We start from the raw sequence: 14,666 nt of genomic DNA, 5'->3' as shown, positions 1-14,666 counted from the left end.
AATAAGCTATAATAAACATTACATGTTCGTGCGCGTTTGCAGGTTTTGGTCGACTTGATTGCACGTGTTTCTCCAAAAAACTCATTAGGAATGCCATGTTGCGTGTTTTGTTTCAACAATTCTGGTACACATTTAGTTATTTTATTCTTATAATTTTTCACCTCTTAGGATGTTTTTTCTCTGTACTTCCGTCTTATTGTTTGCCGTCACATTTTATTTTGTACCACTTATCATTTCAATAAATACATCGTTACCAAATCGCAGTTTTTTTTTGTTGTTTGTTTCCGAAATTCCCATTTTTTACCCATTTCCATTTATTCAATCTGTTCGGGCTTTTTCCCTCCATTGACTGTTTCTTGTTGAGCAAGGATTTCTTTACTTGATTTACTTCTTTAGGACTCGTGATTTTCAAGAAAATGTAAACATCTAAAACAACAAGTGTGAGAAGCATTGCATGACGTAGATATGACACACAAAACTAATCTCAAATCTATAATACAAACTTTGAGTGAGAAGGAAAGCTTTGTTGTTGTTTGGATGTTATCTCGAGTATTGTACATATATGCAAAGACTTCCGTCGGTTTCTCGAAGAGAAACCTGAGTAAAGCTATGATGTTTTGAAACTGTTTATATCTTTTGCATAATACATGAATTGGCGGGCTCTTAATGGTTTTCTCCCTTTTTCGGAAAATAAAAGTCTATTAAAATATAGAGAAGAGTCGATTGTGTCTGTGACCTATTGTGAAAACATTACGGTTTCGCCATCAAGTCGCGCACTAATGTACCAATTGGGTTTAATACTAAAAAAACAAATACTTTTCGATTACTAATGTTTCAATCGGTATATTTATTTTAGTTAAACTTTTTTATCCATGGCTGGCAACGGCTCTTGATTTGAGCACACACAAAAGAGTATCAAAAACCGTGTTTTAAATATTCTGAATAGCTAATGTACTCATTAGTATTCATTTATAATGTATCCTCGTTGCCTCCCGCATTGATTCCATACTCTAACACTACATTGCACAAGTGGGCAGCCCTAAGGGATCTCACGCCCAGAAACAAGAAACCTCCGATTACCATTAAAGCCCAATATCGCGCTATTTTCCTATGAATACTTAGAAAAGATCTCCCGTAAATGAGCCAATTGCTGCCTTGGTATATGATTTTATGTAATGCGTGACTTAGCAAAAGTGATTGGAATTGTAATTCGGGAGTGTCCGAGTAGGTTTAAAATGTTAAGCTCGACTTTCTGGATAAGATTTTGTTATCTAAGATGAGTAAGCATGGAAGCGCAATCTGTGGGATTTCTCTCGAGAGCATTTTTAGAATTAAGGATCAAATCTTTGTTTGCCACGGAAACCAGAGGACTCAACGCTTATTCATTGATTCTTTTAACGAATAAAAGAAGCACTCATAGCTGACATAAAAATGACATCTCATTTATTTCAATGTAGAATTCAGTAGAGAAAACATTTGCATTTTATAAAAAATCAAATTATGAGAAAGGGTCAGCTTCCATAATTTCTTGGCTTGCGAGCTGGTCAGTAGAGTCAGATACAATCCTCTATTTAAAGCCGCGACACATTTGATATTTTGTAACAAGAATGACGGAACTAAAGGCAAACGATCTACTTTAAGGCTCATGTGTTTACTTTTCATTTCTGGATATTTCGTTCTGTGTAAACGCAACCGTAAACTGTCGAACTGGACTAGACCGAACAGAAGAGCTAAATTGATATTAAGTAAAGCTGACCATCACAGGATTTACATAAAAGAATTCATTCAAAAGCTAACAATAATCTGCAATTTATCTAGCAGGTAGAGCTGTAAAAGTGGGCTCCTTTATATTAAAAAACCTTAGTTAAACGCTGCTTTGGTTGCCGGGGAAAACAATCATCCCCCCCCCCTCTTTTCTCTATTTTCAGATCAATGCAAAACCTCCAAGCTTGGTTTGCTTCCCACCGTTCTTCACTGATTTTCATTACAATTCATCAAGAATCTGAATTGAAATGAACATTGCGGTTTTCTTCAAAGAAAAACGAAATGAAGTTCGTCAAGGTTACACAAACTAACCATTATTAAAAGAAATACATCTTAATTAGAAAATGCCTTGAGAACGATGCTTGTTGTTATTAATTCCTTTGGTGAAGACATGTCGATGTCAATTTTATTAAATATTATTAGCTAAAAAATAGATATTTATATCACCTTGCCGTAATAAACTTGGCAATATTATTGCTACAATCATCTGATATTTTCATAGATGACTTACCGTTATTTTTTAGATCGTTAATGATTTTTCAAGATTTATTTTTTTATTGAAATACCAAAAACTGTTGATTTTAAGAATTTGCGTCAAGCTTACACGAATAAGAGTGATGTATTATATATACATATATATTTGAATGAAAAATGTAGAGAAAAAAACTAGTATTTGTATGGTTAGCCAATTGCAGGTTGCTCCTTTTCTAGAGAATTACCATCATACCGACACCACTGCCAACTAAATGGCGACTGTTGGCAAAAAAAACTTGGTTAAAAATGATCGATTCTCGGAGACTAATGTCAAAATGTATTTCAATAAAGGAAGCTCATGTGATACCCTTACAGACGTTTACTAAATAATATCATAACGCCAATCGTTATAAGCAGGAGATTGTCCTATACAAAGAAATTTTAGCACCTTATAATACAGGAAAAGAATTCACGACTTGTTTTGATGATTCCCTGGACTTACTCTCGCCATCCCCTAAATGCCCTTAAATCCACGTTTTAATTGCTGTTTGGTTAAGGATTTAAGGTGGACTGAGTGGCGCATCATATGCCAGCCCTTATCAATTCACTTCGTGTTCAAACCGTCTAGCAACTAGGGTAATTACAATAAAACATTCTTATTTTTCTTTTCTTGAATGAGTTAAAAACGCTCGCGGAAGCAGACTAGAGGATTTTCATGTCCTTTATCTGTGCTTTTTGCTGTTTGAGTGGCACCGATGCATTTTTTCTCCTTTGTTGGGGATTCATTCACCAGTGTCTACCCTCCTTTTTGTCGCCACGACAGCTGTGTGGATAAAAGTGCCGACTCTCATTCAGAACGGATTACACAGTAAACAGGGAACAGTCAAACTGGCAAATTTTTCTCCGTGAAACAAGCGCACGGGAACACCAATACAATACGCGGTATTAACTCTGTTATCGAGAATTATCTACCCTATATCGGTTCACATGCTATGCGTTACCACGTTGTTAAGAGAAACATAAACATTCTAACTGAGGCCTGTCCAAACAATTTCACAATACAACGCCAGCTTTTACTGTTTTATGTATTTCTCTAACTTATTAGAGATTCTTGCAAATCTATTCTGAGTGATCTCCGTAGTGACGTAACGTAGCTCTATGAAGATCGCCCCGTCCCACTTCAAATCTCATTACTTTGTTTCTTATCTTTCCGCCTGCAAACATTCTGAATGTTTACTTTGTTGCTAGTAGCATCCTCTTCTCCTAAGGTTTTGTCCGGGATTTCCCCTATTTTAAAGTGAGCTTTTCCTCATCTATTCAGGAATATCTAAATCCCGATCTTTGGCACGAAGAATGAATAAGCACACGACGGTGTGACTTGTTCCACAAATGCCGTTAACCAATGGGCGGACGTCAAAACGAGAGATGGTAATTTGTACTGACGCCATCTCCGCTCTTGTCAACCAATCGGGTTAAGGCTGGCGGCTCTTACAAACTCGTGCATCTATCTAACAGTGCCAGCCATCAATCAGCGAATGTATCAAAAAGGGAATAGTAGACTGTCCAGCTGCTGGGTCGCGAGATAACTCAGCGTATAAAACACGACAACATTTGGAACGCTATGCCAGAGTTATTGAAGCGCGCAAAGGTCTAGAGAACATCCGAGGGAAGATAACGAATCTTGATATTGGTAAACACCTTTCTACTTCTCTCATTTGCGTCGCAGTGGGCAAGAGTAATGACAGAGCTAGCAACGCATAATTCTACAGCCATGGGAAACTTTTCATACCTGTCGGGAAACGAATCTTCAAGTTCGATTCGAATAGATGCTCCGCCACTCTACGAAGTGATCATTCAGTGTATTTTCCTCTTTGCCGTATTGATAGTTGCTGTGGTCGGTAACGGGATCGTCAGCTTATGTGTGTTCACAAATAAACACTTACAAGTACCCACTAACTATTTTATTGTAAGCCTCGCGGCGGCAGATTTTTTGTTCGCCGTTTTGGCGCTGCCGTTTCGCCTCTACGATGTACTCGCAGGTTACAAGTGGCACCTAGGCCTTCATACTTGCCGCTACTGGGTCTGGCTTGATTTGCTCTTCTGCTCGGCCTCCATAGCAAACCTGGCGGCAATAAGTGTTGATCGCTATTTGAAGATCTCCTCACCACTCACGTACAATTCGAGAATGACTCCAAAGCGTGTAGTGCTCGTCCTGGTCCTGCTCTGGGGCTATTCCATGATCCTTGCAAGCCTCACTCTTGTCCAGTGGTCGCCAGACCCGAAGGATCAAGGCCGCGGTACCATCGTCGAGAATGGCATCTGCCGAATGGAAGCTAAGATCTACCTCACCATCATCTCCGTGATTGGCTTCTTCGCTCCGTTCGCTATCATGGTCCTCATGTACTATTTTGTGTTTAAAGTCGCAGTGGAGCACGCGTCCAGAGTTGCGCGCCAGCACGAGTCTTTACGCACCAGGCACACAGTCACGCGCAAGAAACGCAACCGTCGCCGGTCATCCAGCTCTATTGCTCTCCTCGAAGTCAAAGCCACCAAAACGCTAATCCTTTTACTGAGCGTTTTTTGCTTGTGTTGGTGTCCTTACTTTGTGATCTCGCTTATTAGTCTCCACAGAATTGAGTGGTTCTATGCACTACCTCTCTGGCTGAACAAACTGTTGCGGATTATGTTTGTACTGTTTTTACCGAACTGTAATTCCGCGCTGAACCCTATTGTGTACTCAACAAATAACCATCAGTTTCGTAGCGTTATCCGACGCATGGCGCGCAAACAGCGCGAAAGGGCGCGCAACTTTACCAACGCCTTTTCTGAAGGGTCGCACTTCATGACCGACTCAAGAAGGCCCAGTGGGTCTTCGACCAAACTCAAGAGTATCTCAAATCACTCCGCGCTGCAAACAAAAAACAAACACTTTCACAAAGATGCCCTCACTAGTGTAGCTAGAAACAAGATTAATAGTCCCACCCAAAGATGATAATATAATTCGCAATACTTAATGCAATTCCACGATCGAAATTCGCTGTTTTGCTTGTTGTCTTTTAGAATATTAAGTTAAAAGGAAGTGAATGGAAATATTGCCCTTCTGTTTAAGCCTTAATAGCATTGCATGTATAATTTGGGTATATCAAATATCAAAAAGGAAAATATATAAAAAGTAAACAATCCAACGTGGGCGATGCTGTTGTTACAATTTACTATTTGTTTAAAAGCAATGAAATGGTCCTTGCATTAACTCCTGTTTAATTGCCCCAATATCGTGCGTTTAAAACCAACTAACGTTTATATACGCCTACTTGGTCTTATCAAGTCACCTTATCTCTCCGATATTTTCATTTAAGGAACCAGCTAAAAGGGTTCTGATGTTTTTAATGAAAGACTGTTTTCGTCTTGTGAAAATAATTCCCGAAACTTAACTCGAGCTTGTAATAGTATTTCAATTCTATTGACTATATTTTTAAACCGAAATGGGAAGCTGAAAATGTAAAACACTTTGTGTATTTGAATTTCATTTAGTATAGCATTCACCGGCAACAGTCAATAATTAAAGCCCTGTAACAAAATATGGACTTGGAACATATAAAAACTCTGGCCCGCGCTAACCCCAGGGAGACCATAAAAACCCGAATTTGACGAGATGGATTATAGCTCGTGACATCAGTGGCAAATTTTACTACTTTGAAAGTAACTGCTGAATTTATCCTCCCACACCCGATTGCTCGCATAGCGAAAGTAGACAACAGATAGATGTAGCCGTTATCAACGAGGCTGCCATAACAAGCCTAAAAGCACAGAGAAAGTACTTCATTACTCAAATGGGTTCAACCTGACTGTCGATAGCAGTGTATGACTCGTTAGAACGTCAAAATTCAATTAGAAATTAATATTAAACGTATTTACTGTGTAGCTCTATAGTGTCATTATTTAATTTCAATTTTACTTTATCTTCACCTTTTTAAGAGATTTAGAATCAGGGTGATTATACATGCCCCGAAAAACTTTGAATATCTAAACATGCATTTTTTAAAAAAGAACTTTTTTATAGGAACGTCTAGCCTGAGATTTTTGCCAAATTTTAAGAACATGTTAGGGACATGCCGAGGCTCAATTAGCAGAAAAATATTGTTTTGTTAGTGTGATGCGTTCTAAAATGCAGAACCAAATTGTGTTCAAAATAACCACCTCTAAAATTATTTCTATTCTGATCACTCTTTTCTAATAATTATTTGGGTACTTTTTTTTTAATTCAGCCTCAAAATACTCCAAAAAAGGAACGGCACAGCCTCAACTGAAAATAAGACGTTTATATATATATATATATATATAGAGAGAGAGAGAGAGTATCTAAACGGCTTTATTGCAGCAAAAAGCGAATGATATCAACCACGGGGAACCCACACGTCAACTAGCCCTCTTTTTCTGTGGCGTACATTTCACCTGTTTCTTATGGAGAAGAACTTGGTAGATTTATTGGATTCAAGCCATTCCACTGACGGTTCCCCGGGGACACGATTACTACCAGATATTTCAATGAAAGATACGGGTTTAAAAATAAAACGCCGATGGCGAAATAGCTAGCAAAACCCTTTCTTCCTAAGTGGAATAAATAAGCGGAAGTTTTGTTTTCATCTTTATTGATTTGAAATCAGTGCCTAAGCTTGATTTACTTTTCCTAATCCCATGGCTTCAGGTCAAGTTTTCAATCTTCGAAGCTTCTTATACGACCAAATAGACTCGCTGCTGATATCCGTGGAAGAATCTCTATAAAAGTGTTTCTTACTGAGTAACACTAATCTAGTGCTTCTTACGGCGAGAGGGAAATGGAGTAATACTTTTAATGGAACCGCCCCTTCCCTTTTCCTTCTATTTGTATAAACCATTTGTTCAATGTATCTCACAATATGCACTTTAATAAATCGGCCCTCGTTTGAAAATTCCACAATTAATAAGAATTACTCTCGCCAAATATATCGGTACAGTTAACCTTGGGAGCCCTTTCATAAAAGGTAGGGAAGATTCTCTTAAGGAACTCCACGAATCGGTAGCGGGATCCTATTCTGGTACTTCTTTCAATAATCTACTAGCAACGCCTACATTTGGTACACCAGTAATGTTTGCAAAAAAAAAAAGTACTGAAGAGCCCCGAGGAAGAATAGCCACATCGGGATATAAACCATGTAATACCAATTCTTCAGTTGAGTTCGATCTCTATCTCACTCTTCCCTTTCCGTCTGTCCTATCTTAGTTTTCATTTATAATTAGCAAAGATCATGAGATACAGACTGGTTCGTGACCAGGAGGGCTTCAAGGATATGTTAGGATTTGCGTTCAATGTGATTGACGTAATGATAATAGTCCTTATCTCACAAGACCTGCATGAAGATGCGAGCGGTAACATCGCAGCATGCATACATCGCTTTCTCGATCGTCTGTTATTTCGCAACCGTTATTTCCCGGTTTCGGTTTTACAATTGCTTTATGCTTTATTGCTTTTTGATCACTTCCTGACACACTTTTTCAAGCATTAAAAATTTCATAATTTAAGTCATCTTTTATCACCATCTCTTTCTTTTCTAGACGTGAGATAGATGTTTGTTGATATAGTAAATTTTCACGTACTGTGGCTTTTTATGAAAGTTGTATTATTTTTCCCCTTATTTTGATACATTTTTTATCGTTTACACGTTAAAGCATGCGATATCGATCTTATATGTGGTTTCAAAAATATTTAGCTGTACACTTATAGGTAAGATTTGGATCCTTGTTTTATTATTGTTAATTTTTTTGTTTGCGTGTGCTTGTTTTCTGTTTTTTTTTTTGCGTTATTGTGTACATTTTGCAGTCCATCCTCGTTTGGTACTGTACAATGTAGTTGATGACTCATCGTCTTGTTCTGACGTCATCTATGTATTGGGAACGCACAGATATGAGGCCTATAACAACGGATGATGATGATGTAAATACCCATTCCTAATAATACCTAATGTTGCATTCAATGAATCGAAACCCCTTCATAGTTCATGGGGAATTTATTATTGCTTAGTCACGTGAATGTCTCATGCCAGGAAGAATAATATATAATAACAGCTTTCTCAGCCTGGTTTTTTTTTTTGGACCGACAAAGGCGAGAGAGGACCGACATAGGCGAGAGAGGACCGACAAAGGCGAGAGAGGACCGACATAGGAGAGAGGGGACCGACAATGGCGAGAGAGGACCGACAAAGGCGAGGGGGGCGAGAGACCAACCTTTAGAGGACAGACGCACGTCCAATTTGCCCACATTTTGGTTTCTCGCATTTATTCCATAATAGAAATGATAACAAGTCAATCAAATTGGGAACTAAATTAAAACGCGCCACACAAGTTTGTTTGAACCGCAAACAACTTTGTCCAAGTTTGACTTCCAGACAGAAGTTATTGATTGTGTCATTTTGGTCACCCTGTGGTGTGACGTCATATCACCTGACCAAGCATTTTCCACGTTTGTTTTTTATTTTGCTATTTTTGTCACCCTGTGGCGTGGCGTCATATCACTAGACTTCATCATTGTCACTAGACTTCATCATTGTACAGGACCCGAAATGATCCCAGGACCCGAAACGATCCCCAAAAGTACCCCAACTGAAGTCCCCGAAATGAACCCCAAGGAATTACAGTAATGGACAACTAAAGGAATGTGTAAGGATTGGCTTTCAGTTTTAAAAACATATGAAACATTTAGCTTTGTTTGTGTTATTAAAAGGAAATTTACATTAACTAAAACTATAGTATTAAGATTTTTATATACGACTGCGGGGGAAATACAGTGGTTGAGTCAGAAATTGGGGTCAACTAACAATTCCTGTGATAGTAATTTGAGGAGCCCGGCGTGGATAAATCATTTTTACATAACAAGCCATAAAAGAAAGTCTTAAAAGATGGGACATGCTGCTTTACATAGGAAGCGAAATGTTTTAAAGTTATTTTTGGCATGTTTGTTTTCGGTGAATGAAAGACCTATCATATCATGAGATCATGCCGGGGTGTACGCACGACTACATGAGGAAATTCAAAACTCACATAATATTGCTTTCACATCCTCTTAATATTTTGCATCGGTAGTAGAAGGGTTGTTCGAGTGTATTACTCAGTGTGCTTTTGTCATTCCATCTTCTCGGCCAAACCGGCTGCCTAAAATGTGTCGGTAAATATTCGCTCGTGTGAACAAGGATTTCGTGGTGAAATACATGTTTGGTTGTCAGATGAATATTAATTTTTAGGGGTGATGTTTACCGGAAATGAGATTTATAGTGTCGGAGACATGTGTCGGAACCGCAAAATGTTAAGAGTGTGATGGAAGGTCAAAAGTTTGGTTGATCTGAGCAAAGCTGTGCTATTTTTATGCTATATTCCTTTCAGTAGCAATTTAAAGTTGTGTATTTCTTTTGGACTCTGTTTATGGGTTTAACGCCGGGCAATGTAATAAATAGAAGTATTGTGTTGGAATTTAACATTTTTAAGTCACGTTGTTTAGATATCGAGTCGCTGGTGTTAACCCTTTATTATGCTTCAAGAATTGCAAGTATTTCTTCTGCTTTCCCTTTGTCCATTACCGTAATTCCTTGGGGTTGATTTCGGGGACTCCTCGGTATCGTTTCGGGTCCGAGGATCAGTTGGGGTACTTTTGGGGATCATTTCGGGTCCTGGGATCGTTTCGGGTCCTGTACAGACCCCCCTTGCATTATTCACCTCCTCCCCCTCCCCCTCCCCCTCTCCCTCCCCCTCTCCCTTTGAAGAAAAGTGTGATGATCCAGTTTATTCGGTCCGATCAGGGGCTCATAAGTAGGGGCAATCGACTTCCTCACATTCTTGTATTATATAGGTGTCACGGCGTTTCCTAGGATCATTCTTTTTTCAGACGCGCGGATAACCCAATCAGATTCGACCTTTGTGTTGACCTTTTGGCTGGGCTCAACTGCACGCGCAGTCTTAGACAAAAAGCTATGTTCTCTCTTCGGTACTTTGACTATTGTTGCTCTTTTCTTTAATATGAATCCAATTTTACCTACGACTTTGAATTGTATCTTGTAATTCTTTTGGTAAACAAACAAAACCGACGGATGATGGATAAAAAATATTCTTCCTAACTGCAATTTGCGCGTGCAGCCTCACGTCATTCTCGCGCGCGACCAACGTCAACGTAAGTGATTGGCCCGTTCGTGCGCGCGCGTCTAAAAATAGCCTGATCCTCGGAAACGCCGTGACAGTTATATAATACAGATGATTGCCCCTACTTATGAGCACCTGGTCCGACGATCCACGATCCAGTCCGATCCGGCACTGGTTCCTGTTTTTTTAGGTGCCACCATCAATCAGTGAATTGATCATTTAAGACAAACGCCCAACAGATAGTCGAGCATCCAACGAGAGAATACGATTCCTTTAAAATCGATTATGTACTCGATTGCGGGAAGAAAACATGGGATTAATCCTTTTTTTTTTTTTAATTCTCGATTTTTTTTAGCGAAAAGGTAATGAAAAGTAGTCTCTCTGAAAATTAGTCTCTCAAAAAAATGAATAGAATAAATGATACCAACATTTTGCTGAAAAAAGAATTCCACGATTTGCCGTGATTTGAGGTGTGATTCACAGAATATCAAAGGAACCATGGAACCGGTTGAGGCTATATGGCTGCTTCTGATTGGTGGAAGTGGTCACACCGAACCACCAGATATTTGAATGGATTTGATTGGCTGTCGCCGCATCATGCGATACAACATGCGACGTAAGGAGACCACAAACTCACTGAAACAGGACATCGCAATTGTTAGATTTTCACTAAAAGTACTCAAACGAAAGGCCCTGGCCTCATTCACACCAAGTCTTCATGCATTGCTTTCTGTGTGGGAAACATTTTCAATCGGCTGGACAGTTTATGCTTCACATGTATCGTAAAATAGCTCCAGCAACTGTGAACACTGTCGTTCGAGGAGTCGTCTTATTCCTCATCGGAGGTTTTCTGGCGATGATGCTTTTTGTACTTTCTGTGTTACCCGAAGCACAAAAAAGACGATGGGGATCGTTCCCTATGGAAATACTAGCCAAAGTCTATTCTACATTCTGGTGGATTCCTCCAAGTTGTGGGACGTTAGCGGCGTTTGTTGGGCTGATCTGCCCTTGTCTCGATACAAAACTTGGCAAGCCTCATAATTTCCAGAGAGAATGGTCAAGTGTTGCTCGCTGCGTCACGATGTTTGTAGGGATCAGCCACGCTATAGCAGTATCCTTTGCATAGAAACTTTGCTTTCTTATGTGATTAGAATTTGAACCGGTCTGTGCTGTTTTAATTTCTTATTGCATTTAGCAACTCAAAATATAGCAGGATCAATTGACGTCCGACTATCATTGTCCTACTTCCGTAAACATTAAAAACTTGGGTCAATAGCTCATGGAGACAACTTTTAGGGATAATTTTACAGCTTGATCACTTAAAGGAAACTTATTAGTGTTTTTTTAGTAAGCCAATAGTGACCAAAATTTACCAAGGGCACAAATTCAAATGAGATATCCCTAAGAAATGCCAGTTTACTAGGGTATGGAGTCAGCTTAAAAGTTAAGGTTGGTTCTCACTTGGATGTAAGCGCATGCACAACTCACATAATTTTCCGATTCTTACTGGAACGTAAGAGCAAGAGAACACAACTGCTTGCTTTTCTTCGCTTGCGCTTATGTTTGACACAATTTCACTTGTGTTGCGCTTCCGTTTGCGCTTGCGTCCTAGTTAGAACCAGCCTTTACAAAATAAAGTTCCAAATGTTAACCAGCTTGTGTTAACAAGTGTCAATTGTTCGAGTACATGAAGATATACTACACAGCCTAGTGTATGAGTTGATATACAGTACTTGCTCTTTTAACTGGTCAACTCTAATCCTTGACTCATTTGACAGAAATTAAACTTCCACAGCAGCCACCAGCTGTTTTTATTTGTTGCCTGCACATCATTTTTACTGTGGTGGCTTTTTGATCGTTCTCAAAATGGCTTCAGCGTAGCTGTTCTCAGTGCTTTGGCTGCCGCTATAGTAGTTTACATGCTGGCCTATCTTGGTGTTTACAGGTATGTCTCCTGACTAAAAGATCACAAATGTTTGCAGTTGAACGTTTCTATATTTTAACATTTCAATACTCTATATGAGTCAAGACTTTTTATTTGGTGTTGCTTTCTGATTTTCTATTGAAATTTATTATGTATAGTATACAGAACAAATCTGTCTTTCAATGAATTGTTCTTGGCCCATTTAGTACTTTCATATTTATCCAGTTTGATTCTTCTTATTTTTGTATTGTATTTTTCCCAGATATAGAAGAATTATAGCAGTTGTACCAGGACTGTTTTTCGCTGGGGCAGTCACATTTAGCAACATTGGCAGACAGCTCGCCATGGTATGCACAAGCTCCTTCTAAATAAAAAGTATTGTGAATTATATGGTGGTGTGTCTAAAGAAAAACACAGGGTGGGGTCAAAAGTAGTAATTCACTGACCATGACATCCTTATCTCTGGTAATAGGTTACTAGATCCATCTAGAAACTTTTTTCTAGCCAAATACACACATGAAATTAACTGTCTTTAACTACCAACAAAAGTGTCAACCAGAGTCCAACCCATCTCATCACATGAGCAGGGCGGGGTCCAGACTCCTTGGTTCCCTATCTGCAAACTGTTATTTTAAAAAAATGTGTTTTTATTTATGTTTTCTACCAGTTTGGTAGATTCTAAAAGCCCTGTGAATAAACTTTTCCAGTTACGTTTGACTTTAAGAAAATAGAAAATCAAAAAAAGGTTTACTTACAATGTTTTTTCCTGTATTGAGAATGTCATCATTTTCTACATACATGGACCTCACTGGAAATCCAATAGCTGCACCTACTGTTATAAACAGATAGGAGACCCTAAGTTCCTGTCCGCCTTCCCCATTAGCGGAGGTTTTCTCCTCCTTCCCTGGTAGAAGAAGCCCCTGTCTGCCTTCTTTCGTAGCAGGGCACTCTGCAGTCACCTCTGTGATTACCTACATCTTTTTTCTCACAGGTTGAGGTCCATGCTTTCAAGAAGGAGCACCTTGAATGAGTCAGAGACAGCAAAAGATGCAGTCTTGAAATGGGATGTAGCATCTACATAACTGATAAACTTACTTTGAGCTGGGAAGAGCAAGTCTTGGCTCTTCTTATTTGACCAGGATTCCTGAATTTTTTTTAGTCTGACAAAATGGTTTCATAGTTGATCTTTAAGACAAAAAAAAAACTGGTTTTCACACCAAAGCTCCTTTTTGAGCTAAACTAAAGAAGTATATTTAGACAATTCTCAAGTATATTCTATCTATGCTGAAGGTCAATATCTTGCTAGAGCTGTAGGACTCTAGTTTGAAAATGCACCAATCTTGACGCTGCTTTCCATGATCCTCTTAGAGCAGGCTCTGAGTTTCATACAAGAGACAGGTCATTATTTCGGCATTAGAAATCTTTTTATGTAAATATCTAACAGCAACAAGAATAATAGTTGTGTAGAGATAGAAAACTTGTCTTGACAACTTTTTGTTGAAGACCTGTCTGGTTTCCTATGAAATGTTCAAAATCCCATATTTATTATCCAGTTAAGGGATTCTCCTGGTCCAGGGTTCCAAGCATTTAGGCAAGTTTTTGTTCAGACTTTGTGTAAATAGAGATAATAATATAACAATATAAGGATTCTGTTTAATGTTATTTAAATGGTACATTAGTAAAGCACAGAGGATATAATACTGTATAAAGAAGTGCAAAGAAACCATTTTTGATACCCTTAATGTTAATGGGAGCACTTTATATCATTAAATGGGATTTATTTTTAATGTTGTGAGTTTAGTTATGTGTAATACTGTAGCTCCTCTCCACCCTTCCTTGGCAGAGATCCCCGTCTGCTTTCCCTGGTAGCAGAGGCGCCTCTCCCCCTTCCAGAGATCAGAGAACAGAGATCCCCTTGTAGCAGAAGACCCTGTCTGCCTTGCCTCATGGCAGAGTCAATTATCCTCCTTCCCTCCTGGCAGAAGCCTCTTCCCTCCATCCCTGGTAGCAGAGGCCTGTCTTCTTCCCTAGTAGCTGAGGCCCCAGTCAAGTCTAATGGATATTTCAAAATTGCATGTTTATCCTACATCCAAAATCTCAAGAAGTGCCACCAAGAAAAAGACTGTTGCCAGGGATTGTTTGTTTAGGAGGAGGCTAGCAAAGGTAAAGTATATCCCATTTCATGGGCTAAGATGGAAAATGCTGCTCCTCTGGACCACAGGTAGTCCATACCTGTACCTGGGATAAGCGAGCCAGAATGTTGAGCACAAAGAGAGCCCCAGGTAGGACCGCAGGTAGATGGTAGATCTAGAGAGCTTGGGCTACCTGTGCAGGGACTGGC

At 39.2% G+C, this 14,666-nt stretch overlaps 2 protein-coding genes across 2 annotated transcripts; both read left to right on the top strand.

Annotated features, from left to right (window-relative positions):
* Nucleotides 1-3,265: 3,265 nt before the first annotated feature.
* Nucleotides 3,266-6,159, top strand: LOC5514342 (octopamine receptor). Its single transcript, XM_032383953.2, has one exon. It carries the CDS (start codon nt 3,977-3,979, stop codon nt 5,228-5,230), a length of 1,254 nt encoding a protein of 417 aa, XP_032239844.1. The 5' UTR covers nt 3,266-3,976; the 3' UTR covers nt 5,231-6,159.
* A 4,705-nt stretch (nt 6,160-10,864) lies between these two features.
* Nucleotides 10,865-14,112, top strand: LOC5514374 (insulin-induced gene 2 protein). Its single transcript, XM_001634477.3, has 4 exons — nt 10,865-11,512; nt 12,180-12,346; nt 12,588-12,672; nt 13,317-14,112. Exons 1-4 carry the CDS (start codon nt 11,120-11,122, stop codon nt 13,353-13,355), a joined length of 684 nt encoding a protein of 227 aa, XP_001634527.2. The 5' UTR covers nt 10,865-11,119; the 3' UTR covers nt 13,356-14,112.
* Nucleotides 14,113-14,666: the final 554 nt, after the last annotated feature.

The sequence above is a fragment of the Nematostella vectensis genome, chromosome 2, assembly GCF_932526225.1.
Source record: "Nematostella vectensis chromosome 2, jaNemVect1.1, whole genome shotgun sequence".
In the NCBI taxonomy this organism is placed as follows: domain Eukaryota; kingdom Metazoa; phylum Cnidaria; class Anthozoa; order Actiniaria; family Edwardsiidae; genus Nematostella; species Nematostella vectensis.
Note: the sequence above shows the minus strand (reverse complement) of the source record. Positions and strands in the feature narration are given on the sequence as shown.

Coding starts and splice junctions, on each gene's coding strand:
- LOC5514374 (XM_001634477.3), top strand. CDS start 11,120: ATGCATTGCTTTCTGTGTGGGAAACATTTTCAATCGGCTGGACAGTTT. Junction 11,513..12,179: donor GGATCAGCCACGCTATAGCA/GTATCCTTTGCA, acceptor CTCATTTGACAG/AAATTAAACTTCCACAGCAG. Junction 12,673..13,316: donor TTGGCAGACAGCTCGCCATG/GTATGCACAAGC, acceptor TTTTTCTCACAG/GTTGAGGTCCATGCTTTCAA.
- LOC5514342 (XM_032383953.2), top strand. CDS start 3,977: ATGACAGAGCTAGCAACGCATAATTCTACAGCCATGGGAAACTTTTCA.